Source organism: Onthophagus taurus, chromosome 7 (assembly GCF_036711975.1).
Source record: "Onthophagus taurus isolate NC chromosome 7, IU_Otau_3.0, whole genome shotgun sequence".
NCBI classification, from domain to species: domain Eukaryota; kingdom Metazoa; phylum Arthropoda; class Insecta; order Coleoptera; family Scarabaeidae; genus Onthophagus; species Onthophagus taurus.
In genome coordinates, this window is record NC_091972.1 from 1669891 (window position 1) to 1693669 (window position 23779).

Consider the following 23779-nt stretch of genomic DNA (forward strand, 5'->3'; position numbering starts at 1 on the left):
GAGATTATTTTACTTGAGCATTTTCATAAGTCACAGTTGCAGCTTTTTGCTCAAAATGTAACATTTTACTTTCAGCCATTGGTTCAAGTTTTGTTCTTAAATAATCAGGAACTAAATCATGCGCAAATGTGGTTACGCGTCCCTCAGTTAATTGAGCCAATTGTTCATCACGTTCTGGCGATAAATTTAGAGGTAACACCGTGAGATTTCTTAAGGGCGGACACTTATCGTGATTAAGTAATTTAGAAAGTGAAGTTAACTAAAAACAAAACATGTATATACCGCTTAATAAAGTTAATATTGCATGAAATACTTACGTGTCCTGAAAGTAATGCAAAATTATCAAGAAATTGGGGCCAATTTAATGTTTCATATTCGTTTTCAACTTTGAATATCATCGCTGCTATCGATGATTTTAAATCGTTTACTCGTTGAATTAATGAGTCTAACGCTGATTCTAATTGTTTTTCTTCTCTTTGTTGCATTTTATCACTTTTAAAAAGTTATTTAATAAAAATGTTAGGTTATAATTTTTTGACAGATTGATTTGACGTTATTTGTACTTTTTAAGGTTATGTTGTCTTATCTCTAACCAGCGTTGCCAACCCTACCGATATACTACTAAATCTACCGATTTTCAAAATTTTAACAAAGTATTATGAAACACATCACAAATTGTACCTTATGGGAATACCCTACTTATATTGCATAAAAGTATATACCAACGATATGGCAATGTCGTTATATGTCGTCATAAGTAAACCTCCTGCCTAATTTGACAACGGTTCAAAATATAATATCAAAATAGATATTGACGCATCTAAGTGCAAGAGAGCAATATTGTTAACAATAAAATTTGCAACAATTTTTGTTATAAAAAGTTTTCCTATAACATGCTCCGATTCTCAAGTGTTACATTTAATAACTTGAAAGAGCAACAAAGTCATACAATTTTCATATTTTCGTATCTATCTCGATATTGACGTATCTAAGAGCAAAAGTGCAAGAGAGCAATATTGTTAACAATAAAAATTGCAACAATTTTTGTTATAAAAGTTTTCTTATAGCATGCTCCGATTCTCAAGTGTTACCTTTAATAACTTGAAAGAGCAACATTTTCATATTTTCGTACCTATCTCGATATTGACGTATCTAAGAGCAAAAGTGCGAGAGAACAATATTATTAACAATAAAATTTGCAACAATTTTTGTTATAAAATTTTTCTTATAGCATGCTCCGATTCCCAAGTGTTACCTCTAATAACGTGAAAGCGCAACAACTTCATACAATTTTCATATTTTCGTATCTATCTCAATATTGACGCATCTAATAGCAAAAGTGCAAGAGAGCAATATTGTTAAGAATAAAATTTGCTACAACTTTTGTTCTAAAAGTTTTCTTATAGCATGCTCCGATTCCCAAGTGTTACCTTTAATATCTTGAAAGAGCAACAAATTCATAAAATTTTCATATTTTCGTACCTATCTCGATATTGACGTATCTAAGAGCAAAAGTGCAAGTGAGCAATATTGTTAAGAATAAAATTTGCTACAACTTTTGTTCTAAAAGTTTTCTTATAGCAAGCTCCGATTCTCAAGTGTTACCTTTAATAACTTGAAAGAGCAACAAATTCATCAAACTGTCATATTTTCGTATCTATCTCAATATTGACGCATCTAATAGCAAAAGTGCAAGAGAGCAATATTGTTAAGAATAAAATTTGCTACAACTTTTGTTCTAAAAGTTTTCTTATAGCAAGCTCCGATTCTCAAGTGTTACCTTTAATAACTTGAAAGAGCAACAAATTCATCAAACTGTCATATTTTCGTATCTATCTCAATATTGACGCATCTAATAGCAAAAGTGCAAGAGAGCAATATTGTTAACAATAAAATTTGCTACAACTTTTGTTCTAAAAGTTTTTTTATAGCAAGCTCCGATTCTCAAGTGTTACCTTTAATAACTTGAAAGAGCAACAAATTCATCAAACTGTCATATTTTCGTATCTATCTCAATATTGACGCATCTAATAGCAAAAGTGCAAGAGAGCAATATTGTTAAGAATAAAATTTGCTACAACTTTTGTTCTAAAAGTTTTCTTATAGCAAGCTCCGATTCTCAAGTGTTACCTTTAATAACTTGAAAGAGCGACAAATTCATACAATTTTCATATTTTCGTATCTATCTCAATATTGACGCATCTAATAGCAAAAGTGCAACAGAGCAATATTGTTAAGAATAAAATTTGCTACAACTTTTGTTCTAAAAGTTTTCTTATAGCAAGCTCCGATTCTCAAGTGTTACCTTTAATAACTTGAAAGAGCGACAAATTCATACAATTTTCATATCTATCTCAATATTGACGCATCTAATAGCAAAAGTGCAAGAGAGCAATATTGTTAACAATAATATTTGCAACAATTTTTATTCTAAAAGTTTTCTTATAGCAAGCTCCGATTCTCAAGTGTTACCTTTAATAACTTGAAAGAGCAACAAATTCATCAAACTGTCATATTTTCGTATCTATCTCAATATTGACGCATCTAATAGCAAAAGTGCAAGAGAGCAATATTGTTAAGAATAAAATTTGCTACAACTTTTGTTCTAAAAGTTTTCTTATAGCAAGCTCCGATTCTCAAGTGTTACCTTTAATAACTTGAAAGAGCAACAAATTCATCAAACTGTCATATTTTCGTATCTATCTCAATATTGACGCATCTAATAGCAAAAGTGCAAGAGAGCAATATTGTTAACAATAAAATTTGCTACAACTTTTGTTCTAAAAGTTTTCTTATAGCAAGCTCCGATTCTCAAGTGTTACCTTTAATAACTTGAAAGAGCAACAAATTCATCAAACTGTCATATTTTCGTATCTATCTCAATATTGACGCATCTAATAGCAAAAGTGCAAGAGAACAATATTGTTAAGAATAAAATTTGCTACAACTTTTGTTCTAAAAGTTTTCTTATAGCAAGCTCCGATTCTCAAGTGTTACCTTTAATAACTTGAAAGAGCGACAAATTCATACAATTTTCATATTTTCATATCTATCTCAATATTGACGCATCTAATAGCAAAAGTGCAAGAGAGCAATATTGTTAACAATAATATTTGCAACAATTTTTATTCTAAAAGTTTTCTTATAGCAAGCTCCGATTCTCAAGTGTTACCTTTAATAACTTGAAAGAGCAACAAATTCATCAAACTGTCATATTTTCGTATCTATCTCAATATTGACGCATCTAATAGCAAAAGTGCAAGAGAGCAATATTGTTAAGAATAAAATTTGCTACAACTTTTGTTCTAAAAGTTTTCTTATAGCAAGCTCCGATTCTCAAGTGTTACCTTTAATAACTTGAAAGAGCAACAAATTCATCAAACTGTCATATTTTCGTATCTATCTCAATATTGACGCATCTAATAGCAAAAGTGCAAGAGAGCAATATTGTTAAGAATAAAATTTGCTACAACTTTTGTTCTAAAAGTTTTCTTATAGCAAGCTCCGATTCTCAAGTGTTACCTTTAATAACTTGAAAGAGCAACAAATTCATCAAACTGTCATATTTTCGTATCTATCTCAATATTGACGCATCTAATAGCAAAAGTGCAACAGAGCAATATTGTTAAGAATAAAATTTGCTACAACTTTTGTTCTAAAAGTTTTCTTATAGCAAGCTCCGATTCTCAAGTGTTACCTTTAATAACTTGAAAGAGCGACAAATTCATACAATTTTCATATTTTCATATCTATCTCAATATTGACGCATCTAATAGCAAAAGTGCAAGAGAGCAATATTGTTAACAATAATATTTGCAACAATTTTTATTCTAAAAGTTTTCTTATAGCAAGCTCCGATTCTCAAGTGTTACCTTTAATAACTTGAAAGAGCAACAAATTCATCAAACTGTCATATTTTCGTATCTATCTCAATATTGACGCATCTAATAGCAAAAGTGCAAGAGAGCAATATTGTTAAGAATAAAATTTGCTACAACTTTTGTTCTAAAAGTTTTCTTATAGCAAGCTCCGATTCTCAAGTGTTACCTTTAATAACTTGAAAGAGCAACAAATTCATCAAACTGTCATATTTTCGTATCTATCTCAATATTGACGCATCTAATAGCAAAAGTGCAAGAGAGCAATATTGTTAACAATAAAATTTGCTACAACTTTTGTTCTAAAAGTTTTCTTATAGCAAGCTCCGATTCTCAAGTGTTACCTTTAATAACTTGAAAGAGCAACAAATTCATTAAACTGTCATATTTTCGTATCTATCTCAATATTGACGCATCCAATAGCAAAAGTGCAACAGAGCAATATTGTTAAGAATAAAATTTGCTACAACTTTTGTTCTAAAAGTTTTCTTATAGCAAGCTCCGATTCCTAAGCGTTACCTTTAATAACTTGAGAAAGCAATAAATTCATCAAATTTTCATATTTTCGTATCTATCTCAATATTGGCGCATCTAAGAGCAAAAGTACTTCATCATCATTATCATTTTAGTCTGCCCAAGATGATTTTTGAATTGGATCATTTATAACAACTTTATAAAATTGGGCACAAATTTCTTGTAAATCTTCTTAAAACAAGGAATGTACTATGTTGGTTGTTTATCAGAGTCTTTACAAAACGTCCTTTCTCCTCTTTTCATCAAATATTTATTTGTAACATTCCCAATATTCTTGTTATACTTCTTATACTTCTAACTAAATCTCTTCTTGTATTTTGTTGAGTGTTCCTTATTATTTGAATCATCATGTTATTCTACACTACTACTACTACTACTACAGATTTACATTATTTGTTCTTGAAATGAAAACAAGCCCATTTTATTTAGTATAGTGTTGCATTCCAAAAGATCTTTAGATAGTGAGAGAGAGAAAGATATTTATTCCAGCTTATCACAATACAATTAAAAATTAAATAATATGCAATGTAAACTTAAAGTTAAACTTTGAAGCTGGAACAGGCTACCGACTGTGGTCCTTCTGCCCATGTTACATTGATTAGTCATCTTTAAGGAATCCATGATTTTCTTGTAAATAATGTCAAAATTGGAGCATTGAAAAAGAGGAGAAGAGTTTGAGGACATATTTTTGTAAGCTTTTTGTGCGAGGAGAGATATTCGTTGAGTAACGGGAATAATTTGGAATTTTTCATAAAGGTGTTTGTTAGAGGGGTTGAATAGGGGATTTCTGGGGTTTCGAAGTTTGGATATTATTCTAATTGCTGATCTTTCTGCTACTTCTAGATGCGATGTCGCCTTTTCGAAATTGCTTTGCACTTATTACCAAACAGTACTAAAACTGGTGTGATTATAAACGTGATTACTGTAAAGGTACAATTAAGCTTTTGGTTATGATCTATTAGCTTAGGTCACATCATGAATATATTACCTTGGTTAAAATTATAAATTGGATGTAAACGTGATGTAAGTAATAATAAATAATACATAAAGTATAAAAATTAACACATTTTATTCTTACTGTGGTATTTTGATGAACAAAAATAATAATATAAACAATTTTTTTTTTAAATAACAAACCAAAAAGTTGTTGCTAGTAAAGAAAAACGGAACACAAACAGGGAAAGAAACATTAATACTACTTAAACTAATAAAAAAAGTGCATTTTAAAAAAATACATCTAAAAAGAAATCAGCCTTCCATATATTGGCAGTGTTTGATTCATTTTTCGCTTTTTCTTTGGCTATTTCACTATTGTATTAAAAACTATGAATTAAAAATAATAAGTACATAATATACACTGCAGCTTTAAACGTAAATAAACACTTTAAATAATTAATAATAAATTAACAGCTTGAACGGCAATTTTGAACATATCTTTCATCTTTAAGAAAAAAAGTTTTATTTTTGTTAATAAAGTACTATGGAATCAAATATTTCTTAAATTATTTAGGTCTTCACTTAAATCTGCAGTATTGATTTCCGTCTCTTCTTGATATCGTTTTAATTCACTCATTAATTCCTAAAATAATAATTTTATATTACTTTTAATGCGTTTATTAAATTTAAAAAGCTTACGTCTGGTAATTTCGTTCTATTATAATTTTTTGAGTATTGCTTAATAATTCGGCTTAACTGATAATGAAGATCTAATAATGATTGCAGAGATTGGTTGGTTGTAACTTCAACAGCAAAATTTAAAATTTTGTTTAATTCATTTTCTGAAATTTCAACAATTTCTTTCGAATGAACATCGCTAGTTTCGTTTAACGCCTGATCAACATCGTCAAAATCTAAAGTATCTTGTAGTAATTCAGAGGGGCTCATAAGATCGCTTAACCTTCGTTTTGCATTTGGTGATCTAAAAATGTTTTAAATTAATATTTTAAGATTTAGTTAGATTTAGGTTTTGTTACTGTAATGGATTATTAGTTTTAATATTCGAGGTACAATCAACTGTTAATGGGGTTAAAGAATTGGTCATATCATGACTATCTTCAGAGTAAGAAATTCTCGCTCCGTTTGTGTTTTCTGAATCCATGTTATTATCTTTTGATTCATCAGAAGATTTATCATCAATCTAAAATAAATTTATTAAAAAATAGTTATAAAAAAAAGTTGATTTATACATTTTCCTCCGCTCCTTCGTTTTCGGGATTTTTTTCACGTCGTTTTTTCTTTCTAGAAGTAAGCAAACCTCTTTGCCAACTAGGTAACTTTCTTTTTCTATTTGGACTTGTTCTTGTTGTACTTGTACCGTTTGATAACGTTGGTTTTTGAATTTGGTCATTTGGTGGTTTTCCATTTATTAAAATAATTTCTACAAAAATAAAGACGATTGAGATTGTGGTGACATCAATTATTATATTGCTAATGGTAGAAGTAAAATTCAGGACCTGCTGATTTTTTTATTACGAAAAATATATGGCTTAACTTCGTAAAGATAGAAGAGGAGTAGGGCTGAACAGTAATTATTACTGTAAATATGTAGCAAAGTATGTAACAAAGAACCATTTTTATCACTAACTAATAAATTCACTAATTGGAATCTATTTCAACAAACATTAGATAATAAAACTCATCTTAATGCTCTTATGAAAACAAACGGACATTGACAAGGAAGCAGAAAAGTTCTTAAACGACATACAAAACGCAGCCTAAGTCTCAACACCTATTTTAACACTAAAATCTAATATTTATCCTAAATTCATTAGAGACAAAATTGCAGAAAAACGGAAAGTAAGAAAGAAATGGCAAATCAATAGAATTCCTAGTGATAAAACTAAATTTAATAAAATAACAGCCGAATTAAGAGCACTAACAGATAGCCACAGACAAAATAATATTCAAAATTACTTAAAAGGCCTTACTGACGATGTCAGTACTGATTATTCTCTGTGTAAGCCAATAAGAAAGCTTAAAGTTCCAAAAACACATTCACCTGCAATTCGAAATAGTAATGAAATTGAGCTAAGTGCAATCAAGAAAAAGTTAATTTGTTTGCTAAATATCTGAAAGAAACTTTTACATCAGACGGTCCAACAACTATGCTAAATAGTGTTCCTAGCATAATTCAAAGTGATCAGAAGAGTAATATACCATGTGTAAGAAGGAAAGAACTGTATTATGAAATACAAAAACTAAATATAAAGAAATCAGTAGAATATGACCTAATTAATGGAAAAACATTGAAACATCTACCAAAACGGGCGATTACAAAACTATTACACATAATTAATGCAGCTTTTAAACAGAAATACTTTCCAAGTATACAGGGTGTATCTGAATGACGTGCCCAAACTTCAGGGGGCGATTCTTCAAGCAATTTTAAGGGTACTTTCTCATATAAACTATCAGCGATTTCGACTCCCCTGCGGAGCTACGCCCCTTCAAAAATGGCGAAAAATTTGGGTTTATTTTATTTTTCCCGAAAACCATTAACACCAAGAAAATGAAATTTGGGAAATATGTTTAGCTTATAATAGGGCATGTTCCGAGCCTATTTGTACTTTCAATCTTCCCTTCTAAGTTACTAAACATAACCACCCCTGTTCAATTTTTGTCTAGATCTTTTTTATGACGATGATAAATACATTGGAAATATTTTATTTAGATAGACGAAAATATTCTAAAACTTTTTTGCCTCTCCGATGTTCTTCGAAAAGTTAATAGTTTCTGAGAAAAAAATTAATTAAGAAAACACTAACTGTTAAGCTGTAGCGTTGTTAATCGAAAGTTGGAATGAATTTTTAAAGAAAAAATCTTAGCAGGCTTAGCAATCTTTGTCAGAAATATTTTTGACGTTTAAATGTCAGTGGTTTTCTTACTATTATTATTGTTGTATTTAAAATTTTGAAACGTCGAGTGAATGAGCGTAAATGCGGTAGAACTTTATTCATAAATTAATTTGAAAAACAATAATAATAGTAAGAAAACCACTGACATTTAAACGTCAAAAATATTTCTGATAAAGATTGCAAAGCCTACTAAGATTTTTTTATTAAAAATTCATTCCAACTTTTGATCGACAACCCCGTTGTTGAACGGGCAGTGTTTGCTTTATTATTTTTTTTCTCAAAAATTAGTCGTTTTTGGAAACATTTTAGAGAGACAAAAAAGTTTTAGTATACTTTCATCTACCTATGTAATTTTTTTTTTAATGTATTTACCCTCTGCATAAAAAAATTTTAGCAAAAATGTAAAGGGGGTGGTTACGTTTAGTAGTTTAGAAGGATAGGTTGAAAGTACAAATAGGGTGAAAACGTGCCCTACTACCAGTTAAACATATTCCCCAAATTTCGTTGTCCTAGCGTTTATGGTTTTTGAGAAAAAAAAATTAAACCAAAATTTTCCGCCATTTTTGGAGGGGTGTAGCTCCTTGGGGGGGCCCAAGTCGCCCATGGTTTATATATCAAAGTACCCTTAAAATTGCCTAAAGAATCACCCCCTGAAGTTTGGGCATGTCATTCAGATACACCCTGTATATACTTAGGTGCAAAAAAAACGCAGCAAGCTATTAGCTTTAATAAAGTTTGAAATGTGATAACTTTTTAATTTTTCGTTCAATTTTCATGATTTTTTCAGCAAACTGTTGATAAAAATGTCTAATTCAGGGTTTATATTAGAGGGTTAATTGAAACGTCGTTCTAGGATCAACAGCAGTGGTTTTTCGTTTTCTACCGCTTCCTGCCCTTCTCTTATTTCTTCGAGTTTGTGTAAATCTACCACTCTTTTAATAGTGAAGCAATGAACATGAAGGATTCTTGCAACATATTCATAATTTCCTCCCATCTTCAACAAAAGCAACAGCTTTAGCGCAATTTTCAGCACTTAAAACCATGGTACTAATCTTCTGTACAAAAAATCACTATCTAACTGTCATTAGAAAAACAATGAGCAAAGCCACCTTATTAAAAAGTAACGTTTCTTAAGTAAATTGTTAGTGACAAATTCATTTCGCTCTTAAAAATGAACGAATGCACTTAGAGACATGAACCAAAAAAGCAAAATGTACGGAACGATTGGTTCTTAACAAAAATTATAATTTTGAAATAATTGATACACAAATTATTCCACAGGGTGTTTTAAAATTAGGATCCTAGAACGACGTTTCAATTAACCCTGTATACCTACTAAATGACCAGCTGGATATTGAACATGAAATTAGACATTTTTATATACTATTTAATGATTTTATTTTTATTATTTCTCTACCGGTTTCGCTATTTGTTATAGCATCATCAGGAGAATACGTCAAAGGTTACAAAAGCATTTTACTAAAGAAGTTACTGGGCATTTCATTTGAGGTTGAACCTCAAATCAACTTTGGCGGCGAGGTACATGACGCCACAACGCTTCACAAAATTTAATCCTCTCAAAGGATAACTTTACAAAACTCTCAGTGTAATTTAAAAGTGTAAACACAAAAAGAAATGCCCAGTAACTTCTTTAGTAAAATGCTTTTGTAACCTTTGACGTACTCTCCTGATGATGCTATAACAAATAGCGAAACCGGTAGAGAAATAATAAAAATAAAATCCATTTAAAGTGCGAAAACGAATTTTATTTATATTTTTATATATAGTTTGCTGAAAAAATCATGAAAATTGAACGAAAAATAAAAAAGTTATCACATTTCAAACTTTACCAAATATTAGCTTGTTGCGTTTTTTTTTTGCATCTGAGTGTAGAAAGTTGCTGAAATAATAATGATACCAAAATCTGGTAAACCCCCACAGATGTTACATCATATAGGCCAACCTCATTATTACCCTTATTATTAAAACTACTTGAAAAATTACTATTAAAAAGACTAAAACCTGTCATAGAAGAAAAAGCCCTAATACCAACACAAATATACTAGTACCTAGAAAAGTCCTTAAAATGTTCTAGACACTGGTTACTTGTTTTACTTGTACTTGAAGAACTATTTGTTTACTCTAAGTAGTTTATCTACTTCCAGTACTTTTAATAGTAAGTAAAATAACAATTTTTTAAAGTTTTCTTATACCTAACATTTATCATCATACATATATTAGTTATATACTTAACAGTGATAGTTTATACTTTATTATTAATCATTCACTACTTACTGTTCGATTCATTCCTAATTCTCACCCCATCTCTTTACTATTTCAAAATTTAAATTATGCAAAATAATTCGCAGTTTCTATTTTTGCAGCTCATAGTGCTGATTGCAGATGAATAACGCTGTTCTACCGCGTGTGACTACTCAGTATAGGAGAATTATTTAAAGATTTTAAGATTATTTAAGATTTAAAATACAAGATATACAGGGTGCCCATTATATATAGAATATAGCATATATCTCGGTAAATGTTGGCTTTATAAAAAAATATTTTATACAAAACTTGTTTAATATTTTATTTGCCATAATAAGACTGCATTCAATTGTTTTTAATTCAAAAAACAAATGAGTAACGAATAATACTTGAATTTTTTTAATAATTAAGAATTGTTTATTTATAAAAATTAATCTATATATCCGAGATCGTCAAGTACCCTCGAATTATTACCAAAAATTAAATTTACATACAAAATAAAACAAATAAACGAAAAATTAGTGTACAGGGTGGTTCAAATTCGATGTCCCAATAGGCTAACTCGAAAACTATAAGAGTTAGAAGAAAAGCAATTGACATGTCATGATCTCGTTTTTCGAGAAACTGCTAATGCCGAAAACCTCATAGCGCTATCGTCTTTTGTTTTTCCGCTAGAGGCCAAAATTGAAAATATCGTAAAACCCGCAAATGTAATTATCTTGGTTATTATTATAGGTGGAGTATTATCACTAAGACATTATATGGACACTTTTTTATAGAGAATTTGATGACGTAGTCAAAAAAATTTTGTCGGTTTTAGATTTTGAGATATTATCACAATTCTCGTTTTTTTTAAATGGATACAACCACTGATTATTTGCTTAATAAATTCGTTATTTTTTTCTGATTACAAAAATATACGGTTTGACAAGTTTATTTCTTATTGTTTTAGAATAAAACTAAAAATAAACTTTTTTTTTAGTGTCGTCAAAGAAATTAAATTTACAGTTTCCTGTAAATTACGGTTCTATAACTAAAAATTAAAAAAATATATTTCTGATATTTGAAACAAATATATTTGTTGAACTGTTTTTTAAACAATTTATATATGTTTTACACAAAAGTTGGAATAGATTGCATTATTTCACATTTTTTATTACGATTTAATGTTATTTTTAAATGACTTAATAAATCATCGATAGATGGCGCTCATGTTTTTTTTTTTTAATTCAAATAAACATAGCAACATTTGTTGGTATTCAAAAATTTGAATACGACATGTTAGAATGTTACATATTAAAAAATTATTTGTTTTTAAATACCAGAAATTATCTTCGTATTTAATTGTTAACTTTTTAGATTTTACCTACCGCCCCGTAACTTACAGGAAACTGTAAATTTAATTTCCTCGACTACACTAGATGGAAATTTTATAAAAAAAGTTTATTTTTAGCTTTATTCTAAAACAATAAGAATCATAACGAGAAAAAAAATCTCTATCAAATGAGCCTAACGAAAGGGTACATTGCCATTTAAAAAACTTCAAGTGTTATTCGTTGCTCATTTGTTTTCTGAAATAAAAACAATTGAATACTGTCTTATTATGGCAAATAAAATATTAAACAACTTTTGTATAAAATGTTTTTTTATAAAGTTGATATCTACCAAGATATATATTATATTCCATACATAATGGGCACCTGTATACAGCGTGTCCCGTATCTTCCGCATCAGAGCATTGTACGGTTGTAGGATACATTATTCTGAAGCGATCTTTCTAATAAAATTTTTTCGAAATGTTTATAATAACCGCACGGGAACTGTTTAAAGGAACTGTTTTTCGTCCAATCAGCAGATCGCAAATCAGACTCAGGTAATCGGTGCCACCCTCGGCCGGTTCGCTACGCCGATGATAACTCGTTTCCCACGTGTACTCACCAATAGATTCGTCATGGAAAGAGAAATAAACTTTTTCGATGAATCAAAGTCGTCCGTTATTGGTCGTCGTTAAACAGTTCCCGTGCGGTTATTATAAACATTTCGAAAAAATTTTATTAGAAAGATCGCTTCAGAATAATGTATTCTACAACCGTATAATGCTCTGATGCGGAAGATACGGGACACGCTGTATACATTCAAGGGTTGTAATTACTTTGAACTGGGTACTTGAAATTTTAGTTTCAAGTAAAATTACTTATTACTCCGTAAAAATAATTTATAGCGCTACTTGTACTGATTACTGGGAGTACTTTTCCTTTGCTCTGACTAGAACTAACATAAGATCTAGCCATACTGAGAGATATGCGAATAAACCCGAATTTTCGTAGTGCCAGCACCATTTCGAATTTTCCTAGTGTAATTTTTGCTTAAAACTAACCAATAGCAACCCCTCTTTTTGGCGCTTTAATTTAAAAACACTCCTCAGAATTAAAAAATAAAGTATAGTTAGTATTACCTTCCGGTTGTGTTTGCAAAAATGGTGGTAAATATTGCGTAGTGCTTGCTTTTCTTTCAACACGTTTCTTGGATATATCCTGACATTTATCTTCAAAATCACTATCCATTTCGTTTTTTATTAATGTGTAAGCATAGTCCCTCAAGGAACAAGCTCTATGTCTTATTTGCTTATCCGCGCTAGTTCTAGAAACAACAAAGAATAAAATAAACTCTAAAATGATTAATGAAGACCTACTTAGCTGGGTTATATTCTAAAGCGTTTTGAACAATTAATTCAATATCATTTAAAAAATCTTTAGCACACTCATATCTATGAAAATCAACTTTCATCATCATAGTCTCCAAGTCCATTGGTTGTTTGATAATGGTTGGATAATCAGGTACTTCTTCAGTATCGACAGGTTTGGTAAACATATAAAATCTAAAACAAACCAAGATGATTAACCAAACTAAAAAGAACGAAAAGAATCGCCTCACAATCTATTGTTTGCTAATTTTTTACACATATCCCTTAAAAATATTCTCAATTCTCTCAATGTGTGTTCTTCAACCTCATAAAGTTTTCGTTCTTGTTCTTTTGATAGTGGAACAGGAGGTGGAGTAGGCGCTTTAGGCAGTTCAAAAGGTGTTTTTGGTCGCTTTCTTGGCGAACGCGGACATTTAATACTCGTATCAATTATAAGAGGTTTAAAGAAATTTTTACGCGACTCTGAAGACGGAGATTTTATTTCGTAAACTTCTTTACGATACGGCGAAAAAATAAACTGCAACTAAAATAAAAAAAAAATATTCTCAGACTATAATTTCTTTTGATTAATTTTAATCAATTTTTACCTCTTCAGATAATTCACTGTAAATACTATTAGCTGTGGCGAATATTAAAATGGGACTATTCGGTTCCAAACATTCTAATTGATTATTAAAAATAGTTTTAACCGTCTCTGAAACCAAGTTCCACCATTGATCAACACACGGAATGTACAAAACGCTTGGTACGTTACGTTTAACTTCTTGAAATACCTACACATTATTTGTTTTTTTTATGTTTTAGTTAAAACGAGAAAATTTATGTTAAACATAAACTAACTTGTATACATGCTTCTTCAGCACTTCGACCAGTTTCCTGATAAAGTGTCGTTATATCCAAAACATGTACATTTATATGTTCCATACTATGCAAAATTGCGGGGGCCAAATGATTTGTTTGTCCATGATCAGCTGAATCGCCAACAATGATGAATTGAGCTGGTCTAAATCCTGCTGCCAATTTTACCCTTAATTAAAAAAAAACATTTAGTATCAATTAAAATTTTGTTAAGCATTTCATTACTTAGCTAAACTTGGGTTAGATCCATGCGGAAATAATTTCGTTAATAAACTATGAACTTCTTTTAAAGTTTCATCAAGCAGCGGTTGTAAACTTGGAAGAAGTTTTCGTCCGGTTCTTTGACCACTTCGATGAGAAGACGGCACCAAATACGATTTTGCACGGAGAAAATCCACTTTCTCGATTTTAACTTGTTCCGGATCCAAAAGAAGCTTATGGTCAGAATTATACACTTGAGGATAAGTCCTTCTAAAGCTTTGTATAACCGCTTCCGAACACAACGCTCTTAAATCAGAACCACAATAACCCACAGAGTTCTCCGCCAAATAATTTATCATTTGTTCGCTTGGTTTTGAAGCCCACTTTGAAATGTGCACTTTTATTATTTCCTCTCTTTCCTAAAAAAATACAAAAATTAAAACTTGATTTATGTTAATAATATTTTTAAATTACCGTTTTAGCAGGTAGTGGAAAAAATAACTCTCTATCAAATCGTCCAGGTCTTCTTAAAGCTGGATCGATGGCATCAATACGATTTGTTGCACCAATAACAATAACTTCCCCTCTATTATCTAATCCATCCATCAAAGCTAACAGCGTTGACACAATACTAGCGTGAACTTGATCTTGTCTAGATGAACGAATCGGTGCTAAACCATCGATTTCGTCAAAAAATATTATTGAAGGTTTCATTTCAGCAGCCTATTAAAACAAAATAATAATTAAGTATACAGGGGGGTGTGTCAAATGTCTGAAATATAGCCAATAACTTCGCCATTTGTGGTTTTGAAGAAAAATGTTTCAAATAAAAGTTTCTTTATTAATCGCGACGCATTTTTTGGCGACATTTGCTTGTTTGTATTTGGTTTTTGTTTCGTTGCTATGGCAACCAACATTATTTTAAATGGGATGCATGTTTTTCTTGCATACTTTGATGGAGGATAAATCCCTCTATAGTCTATGCCAACGGTGGCCAAACTGCGGCTTGCGAGCCACATGCGGCTCTTTGAAGGATTATTTGTGGCTCTCGATAAATGTACTCGAGTACCTTTTTTTTTTAATATATTTAATATAATTTCTGTAAAAAAACAGGGCGTCTCCGAAATGCGTGTAAAACGGAAGACCACAGATTCCTTGGCTCAAAATAGGTCAATTTAAGTTGCTTCGTTCGCCGCTAGAGGACTTCAAAGTTAGTAAAAAAATTTCTTTTATTCTTGATAACTCGAAAACGTGTAAATCAATTAAAACCATTTTTTAGAAGTGAGTTCCTAGTAACGTATTTTTATGGTTTTACAAAAAAATATTGAGTAATATCCACTCAATATTTTTTTTTCTGGCCAGACGACGATTATATTATTATAATTGGTGAATAGCCCATTTAAGTAGGCGCCAAAATAACTTCGTTGACAGCTTTCAATGTCAAAAAAATAACAGTTTCAACGATCATGAAAAATTAATGATTTATGGGTATGATGACACACATTTAATGTAGATTCGCCATTGGTAGCTGTCTTTGGCCGTCCCCTTTTTGAAAGGTTTTTAACACTTGTGGTGTTAAAGAATTTTTTTAATATTTTGGATACTGTGGATTGTGTAATTTGTGTATCCTGGTAAATATTGTTGAACAGTGTGTAAACTTCACTTTGAGTGCGTTTTCTATCACCGTACCCAATACATCATTAATATTTGAATTCTTTGTCGTTCGCTTAATTGCGCCATATTTGTTTAAACTGTCAATTTTTTGACATTTAAAGCTGCCAACGTCGTTATTTTGGCGCCCACTTTGATTGTAATTAGCTGATTTAATATTTTCAGAGAACGCATTTTTTTTTGATTTTTTCCTTACACAACCATATGATTTGATATATTCATCGCGTAGAGGGATTTATCCTCTATCAAAATATGCAAAGAAATATATGCATCCCATTTAAAATAACAATGTTGGTTGCCATAGCAACGAAACAAAAAACAATGTAAACAAACAAATATCACCAAAAAATGCGCCACGATTAATAAAGAATTTTTTATTTGAAACATTTTTCTTTAAAATCACAAATCGCGATGTTATTGGCTATATTCCAAACATTTGACACACCCTGTATAATAACAAGTAATATTTGATCGATTAAAACTAAAACTACTATGAGTAATTGTTAATATTAGAACCAACACTATTCAACACCAGGTGACGTGCGGCTAAATCCGAAGGTTTTTACACTCAGTGGCATAAAAAACGCATCACCTAAAATGATGACCAGTTTCAAACTGCAACAACTTTTCAACATAATGCTCGATTTGAATAAGGTTTTTTTTTATTTGAAAGGCCCCCTTGCCAATATTTCTGTAGGTGCCTTTCCCATTTTGGCGCTCTTTAATTTCAGGAATGGTGAATAACGTTAATGCGTGTTTTCTTCATACGGTTTGAAGCTTGCTGTGGGGTACACCGACAAAAGAAAATAATTTTAATCATAAGGATCTTGTAGTCTCGTCTGTTCTGATCACTTCTATTTTTTGTTCAAGTTTCTATTGTTATTAACACCAAAGTTACAAGCTCTAAAAGATAACGCAGCTTGTTCAGCAGTGCCATCAGAAATTAAAGCAAGTCATGGACGTCGATGAACTTTAATTTTATTAAACTGTGACAAGTAAATCATTCTTCGAGGCATACTTCGAATCAGGTTTTGAATTTCATTTTGGGGAATCTGGGTCCACTCTTCTTCGAGAGCTATTCAGAGATCATCTAGCGTTTGTATAATGGCACCACGGGCTCTAACTCGTTTCTCTAGCATATCCCACATGTGTTCTATGGGGTTTGATTTATATCAGGGCTACGTGCTGGCCATTCCATTCTGCTGATATCTAAATCATCCAGGTATTGGAACACTATGAGGCTGTATGGGAGCGTGCATTCTCGTGCATGAACAAGAAGTTGTCACCAATAAATGGGTCGAAGAGAACCACGTGTTCAGTCAAAATTGCTTCAATACGCCGATCCGCGTTTAGATTGCCGTTGATAAAGCAATGCTCAACCAAGCAAACCATTACAGAGCCTCCCTGGTATTGTACTCTTTCAGAGAAGTTACAGTGAGTATAACTCTCTCTCGACCATCTGGAGAGTACAAGCCGCACCTCGACTCGTCTGAGAACAGTACATTTCGCCACTCTGCACATGATCCACTAAACATGATCTCGTGTAAATTGTAATCCAGCAATACGATGTTCGACGCAATTGTGGTCTAGTTGCTGGTCTCTGTGATCTCAACCCCACATCTTCAAATCTCCTTCTTACTATGTGTTCACTTATGTTCACCCGACGCACTTGCTCCAAACGATTTCTAATCTCAACTGCTGTGGTATGTCGATTTCGTTACAATATATCGATCATCACGGGGTTGTGTGGTGCGTCTTCTTCTTGACCCAGGTCGTCTGATGAAGGTGCCAGTCTGCCGAAATCTTTGAATGGCGCGAGAATCCATGCTCTGTATCACGCCAAGAACACGAGCAACATAACGAGTGCTGCGTCCATCTTCCACCAAAGCCACTGCCTGAGCAACTTCTGCAAGAGTGAAAGGCATTTTTCTTGTTTAGCAAGAGTGTACGACGTTAACGACACTAAACGTCACTGAAATATTTTCGTCAATTTCCAAGACTTGCTTTAATTTCTGAAAGCGCTGCCGAACAAGCTGCGTTATCTTTTACAGCTTGTAACTTTGGTGTTAACAACAATAGAAACTTGAACAAGAAACTGAAGTAATCAGAACAGACGAGACTACAAGCCCGTTATGAGTAAAATTAGTATTTTTTGTCGGGGCACCCCACCGCAAGTTTCAAAGTGTAGGAAGAAAACACGCATTAGCGTTATTCACCATTGTTGAAATTAATGAGCGCCAAAATGGGGAAGGCGCCTATAGAAATACTGGCAAAGGGTAGACCTTCCAAATAAAAAAACCCTTATTCAAATCGAGAAATACGTTCAAAAATTATTACAGTTTGAAACCGGTCATGATTTTAGGTGATGCGTTTTTTATGCCGCTGAGTGTAGTTCTCGGTCTAGTGTTAGTTCAAATTTTGCACTAGCACTATCACCTAAGACTTAGAACTAGAATCATTCGGGTTTAGCCGTCTTGAGAGACGTGCGGCTAAAACCGAATGTTTCTAGTTCTCGGTCTAGTGTTAGTTCGAGTTTTGCGCTAGCACCATCACTAGAATTAACACAAAACCTAGAACTAGAATTATTCGGGTTTAGCCGTCTTGAGAGACGTGCGGCTAAATCCGAATGTTTCTAGTTCTTAGTCTAGTTTTAGGTCGAATTTTGCACTAGAACTAACACAAGACCTAGAACTAGAATCATTCGGGTTTAGCCGTCTTGAGAGACGTGCGGCTAAATCCAAATGTTTCTAGTTCTAGGTCTAGTGTTAGTTCTAGTTTTCCACTAGCACTATCACTGGAACTAACACAAGATCTAGAATTATTCGGGTTAAGCCGTCTTGAGAGACGTGCGTCTAAACCCGAATGTTTTTAGTTCTAGGTCTAGTGTTAGTTCTCGTATTAGTTGTTATTCAGCGTTAAATTCTTGTATATTTGTCATTCAACTAGAACTAGAAACATTCTGGTTTAGTGGTAAAAGTCTTCCTACTTATATTATCATTCATATAATTTATAACAAAAACAGTATCTATAAACGATACTCTCGATAAACATACCTGTTCAAAAAGTAATCTTAACTGCTTTTCCGACTCGCCTATCCACTTGCTTAAAAGATCAGCGCCCTTTCGCATGAAGAAAGCAACTTTTCGGGCCCCAAAACAACATTCATTGGCTAATGCGCGTGCTATTAAAGTTTTTCCCGTTCCCGGCGGCCCATAAAAAAGAACACCACGCGGCGGTTGCACCTGGAATTTCTCGAACACCTCTGGATACATCATGGGTAACAGCACCATCTCTTTCAAACATTGAATGTGCGAGTCCAAACCTCCCACCGAACTAAACCGAACGTTCGAGTCAAGCTTTTCAGGTCCGATAGGAATTATTTTACTGCCGCCCGCGCCTGATTTTAACGGCGGCTCGTTTTTCGAATGCGGCGATTTCGGATTTTTACTATATTTGTTACGAACGCGTTCGTCTTCGTCTGATGTATCGGACGGTGATGGGGACCTTTTTCGACGAAAACGACGACGACTTCGACGGTTGTCTGATCGTGGAGATTGCGATGAAATTTCTCGCATTATGATTGCTGAATTTAAAGATTTTTTAATTTTAGAATATTTGTGATTTTTGGAACTTACGATTTGATGTTTTTGGAACGCGCTCTCTTAAGGCGTAAACTCTTCCTTCTTCTGATGAAGTTGAACTTTCTATTTAAAAACAATTATTATTGATATAAAGAAAAGAAGGGATGAATTATTATTGAATTAAAACGTTAAATATTCCTCATTGTTTTATTTACCTGAAACTTTGCGAATTTGTCTATTTTTTCTTAAACAATAACTATCATCCATAATCCTATTACTTCTTTTTCTAGTAACTCTAGGAGCAACAACATCACTTTCGGATGTCTCCTTGCTTATTTGATCAATTTTCTCATCGCCATCATTGCTGCTTTTATCCATAATACCATTATTTTTTTGTGTTTCTTTTTTTACAATCTTTTCAGGTTTCTTTTCTTCTTCAACAATTAATTCGTCATCAATCCCGTTATTATCTTCAACGTGCACTTTATCTTCCTCATTTTCATTTTCATCTTCGTCCTCTGCTTTTTCATGTTCAGTTTCATTTTCACCATTTTCGGGTTTTCCACCGCTATTTCTTGTTTGTCGTGTACTACGCGCTGATCTTTCTTTATTCTCATGACCATCATAATGACTACGATGTCCCCTTAATGAATGTACAGATTTTCCTATAGATTCATCTTCGTTTCTTAATCTTCTATTTCTTCTATTTGTTGGAATGTCTGTTGTTTGATAATCGTTTAAATAACGTGTGTTTTTCTTTATTTCTCGCCGACTTGGCAATCTTTTCACCTATAAATTAAAAAAAATAAATACAGCAAAAAAATAGATACTTATTGTATTGAAAAACTGTTATCTTGTTATCTTAGGATTCTTTACACAAAATAATAATTTAACGAGTTCAGGCTCAAAAGTGAAAGTTTATTTTACAGATTTCTATTTTTAAATTCGTTAACTGAGAGAGGGCGTAACGCCAATAAAGACAGATGTCAAACTGACTATAAATTCTCAATCAAAATGAAAATAAGTGTTATCACGTAATTTTGATTCTTCGTTATCTTAAATTATTTACATGAAAATTATCACTTATTTGATAAATAACGTTTAGGTTATTTTGTTATCTTTTATAGGAAAACTTGGGACTGATCCGACCGTAAGATGGCATTAGCATCTATACCGAATTAATTTAATTAAACTAACAATTTTATTATTAATAGTGAGAATGATGGGAGACAGCAATAACAATTATTACCAGTATCATTCTTTTAATTTAGAAAGTATAGATTCCAATTCGTTTAAAACTTTAAAAGTTGAAGTTTATTCAGAATGACAGATGAAAACGTCATTTTAAAGTGATTTTTCGATAAGAGTATAATAAAGTAATAATGGTATGATTAAATTAATTAGATTATAATTGACATTATAGCTTTGTTTCAGCTAAAGTTATAACTGGTTGAAAGCTCCTCAGATGCAATCTCACGTGTCATATGATGCAGTGAAATTCAAATGTGGCGACATTATTTGGCAGGTGTAATTGCATCTGAGGAATTTCCAACCAGTCGGAACGTTAATTGGAGCTTCCAAACAGTTTTTTTGTGGTTGGAGCTTTTATATATAAATCCAATCCAACCTGTATTCTGGTTCGGTTCTTAGCTGAATAATTCCAAAATATCCCCAACAGATGGCGCCACATGCGTTCAATTTTTAGTACGAAGTTTTTGTTTAGAGAGTTGCATTTCTAAGAAGCTATTTTCTAAGATCGAAGCTCCCTCTTAGGAATGGGGAACTTCTTTTTTAAGTTATATAATATCTTGATTCGGTGTTAAATTTGGATTGAATCATCAGAGAAATGAATTGGAGAACCAATTTAAGGTTAGGAAACTACTTTTGACATTTATAGGTTAGATTTTTTTTTATCAAAGTTCAACTTTCCCTTTTCTTATATACCCTTTTCCCTTCTCCAAAAAATTTTCTTCCTTCTATTTTTAACCCTCGCTTCTAATTAGGTCACTGGTTTCGCGCCATTTCTTCCCTTAAAATAATTTCAAATCTTTCTAAATTCCGATAACGCCATCTAGCGGATTTCTTTCGAACTACTCAAAATTCCAAAACTTATTTTATTCATATTTTCGTTTAATTCTTCACCAATCCGGATGAAACTTCGTATTTGATGCATATATTTTTCTATTTCATTGGTCCATTGGAGGTTTCAAGATTCTCCAACCACACATGAAGTTTGAATTTTACAAATTTAAATCCCATTATCAAACTCAAGATCATTCAAAAATCTTAAGGAATCTAATAAATTAGAAGTAGCTGACGCTGATCTTCCCATTTTGTGTGGTTTAGAAAGGATATTAATAGTTTTAAGAAAATTATGAGCAACTAAAAGTGAACTGTCAAATGAATTGAGGTTATGTTTCTCTCTCAGGAGCTTTATTACAATATATCAGTTAAACCTGGATATAATGGAGTTTTTGGGTATTCCCTGAGTTGTCTATATAATGTATAAATGAAGGGCGATAGTTTTAGTTATTTAGTGCTAGATTGTTGTATATTTTTAATCCATTATATTGAGGTTTAACTGTAGTTAAAAAGGTTATGAATATGTTTTTAAATTAGATAATTACTTGAGCATCCCTACTATCTTCTTCTGAATATTCTTCCGCATTGGGATAACCTTTCTTAGGCATTTGATCGTCTGTAATCCATGACCCCAAGCTTTTATACTGAGGATTTCTTTGTCGAGCACTGCGGCGAACTCCTACTGTACAAAATTAAACTTCAAATACATCATATAATTATCATAACATTTTTTACTGACCTACAACATCACTATCATCAGAATGACAAGTCATTGGGGATCTATCAACGTACGATTTCGCAGTTAAAGGGCGTAATGATAAAGCAGTTCTTCGTTCAACTCGTCCCATGAGGGTACGATGACGCCTCCTAGAGCTGTGCCTTGGTGAATAACAATCTTCTTCGCTATCATTGGGGTTATACGAGTCCATGTTGTCCATTCGATGTTTATGTGCAACATATACTTCTAAACGACCTTTTAATTTTGGGTGTTTTCTTGTATCCACCACATCAGTTTTACGTAAATGATAAGCTAAATTAAAACAAATTAGTTCTATAAAAAAGTGTTAATGAATTATTTTACATTTAAATTTCCTGTTATCATAAACAAATCTACTTCGAAGTTCTCGAACACGAGGTGGTAATGCTGATTCAGATTTATTTAATGGTAAAATATCAGATTTACTATGTGGACTCCATGATTCATCATCACCTTGTAATTCTTCTGATTCACTACCACTTGAAGTATCTATATGTCGAACACCATCATTTGTTCTCTAAAAGTAATGTTGAAAAGCACTATTAAATTTATTAATTCAATAAAACAATAAATTTTAAATTATAATACCCATCCTAACCTAAACAAACAAAATAAACAAACTTAAGTTTGGGTGAAATGAAGAATTGTTTGAAGGCAAAAATAAAGAAGAAAGAACATACCCTTGTGTGATAGCGATGGTTACCACCAGATTCTGTACGGCGAGTATTCACCATGTCACCGCTACCACCTATTGTACATACACATTTATACACAAATATTTAGCAGTAAGAAAACAAATTAGTAAAGATCAATATAAAACACAAATACAATTGACACCTAAGACCTTCAAGTTGGATTTACAAAACAAGAAACGACTCACTTTCATTTAATTTTACCTCATATTTTAATAACATTTCCACACCTATCTATAAGACACACCTCACCATCTTGAAGTGACATTTTTTTAGATCTCTTAGAACATGTCCACTCCACTTTCGCCCGCTTTGAGATAATGTTAGGTGTGCAGATATCGTTATAGAATGGCGTACATCTGTATCAATCTCAGGACATTTTTCGGGAAGATCTTTTAGTGAACGAACAAACACTTTGTAAAAGTCTTCAAGTACAGTATTTGACATGCAAGAATGTCGCTGAACGCCGTAAGAATTTTATTAGATTTTGAAGTGGAATCTTTACTTACGTCTTTCTGTAACGTTCTCCGGAAACTAATAGAACGAAACTGGTTTTTTTAATTCGATAAATCAAGTTAAAATAAAACTAGAACACAAATTACTGGTTAGAACGATTCTTGACATAAAGGAAGCAGTGATACCAATTTACTAACCGTTAAGATATTTAATAAGACAAGAAATTCCCTAGATCGACTGTTGTTG

At 32.0% G+C, this 23779-nt stretch overlaps 3 protein-coding genes across 6 annotated transcripts in view; 1 reads left to right on the forward strand and 2 right to left on the reverse strand.

The window, feature by feature from the left end:
* The window catches only part of LOC111417432 (chromosome bows), a 142738-nt gene that overhangs the window by 70949 nt on the left and 48010 nt on the right, over positions 1–23779 (forward strand). The window lies entirely within an intron of this gene.
* LOC111417434 (mediator complex subunit 8) overlaps positions 1–23779 on the reverse strand; it is a 30951-nt gene that overhangs the window by 502 nt on the left and 6670 nt on the right. Inside the window, exons 2-3 of the mRNA XM_071197732.1 lie at positions 318–552; positions 14–259 (exon numbers count right to left, since the gene is read on the reverse strand). Of these exons, the coding sequence (XP_071053833.1) occupies positions 14–259; positions 318–485 (414 nt within the window). The 5' untranslated portion in view covers positions 486–552. The remainder of the gene's footprint in view (positions 1–13; positions 260–317; positions 553–23779) is intronic.
* Positions 5465–23717, reverse strand: LOC111421779 (ATPase family AAA domain-containing protein 2-like). Of its 4 annotated transcripts, none has more exons than XM_023054966.2 (19): positions 23587–23717; positions 23066–23133; positions 22710–22902; positions 22368–22658; positions 22174–22307; positions 19762–20335; positions 19601–19669; positions 19019–19548; positions 14769–15017; positions 14319–14713; positions 14076–14262; positions 13823–14008; positions 13466–13758; positions 13224–13409; positions 12987–13171; positions 6599–6789; positions 6386–6549; positions 6048–6330; positions 5465–5991 (listed from the first exon to the last, which is right to left on the reverse strand). In XM_023054966.2, exons 2-19 carry the CDS (start codon positions 23117–23119, stop codon positions 5899–5901), a joined length of 4257 nt encoding a protein of 1418 aa, XP_022910734.1. In that variant the 5' UTR covers positions 23120–23133; positions 23587–23717; the 3' UTR covers positions 5465–5898. The 4 variants fall into 4 exon arrangements, with proteins under 4 accessions (XP_022910734.1, XP_022910732.1, XP_022910733.1 ...); XM_023054964.2 differs by having other exon boundaries at positions 22174–22310; XM_023054965.2 differs by lacking the exon at positions 23587–23717 and adding an exon at positions 23282–23580 and having other exon boundaries at positions 22174–22310.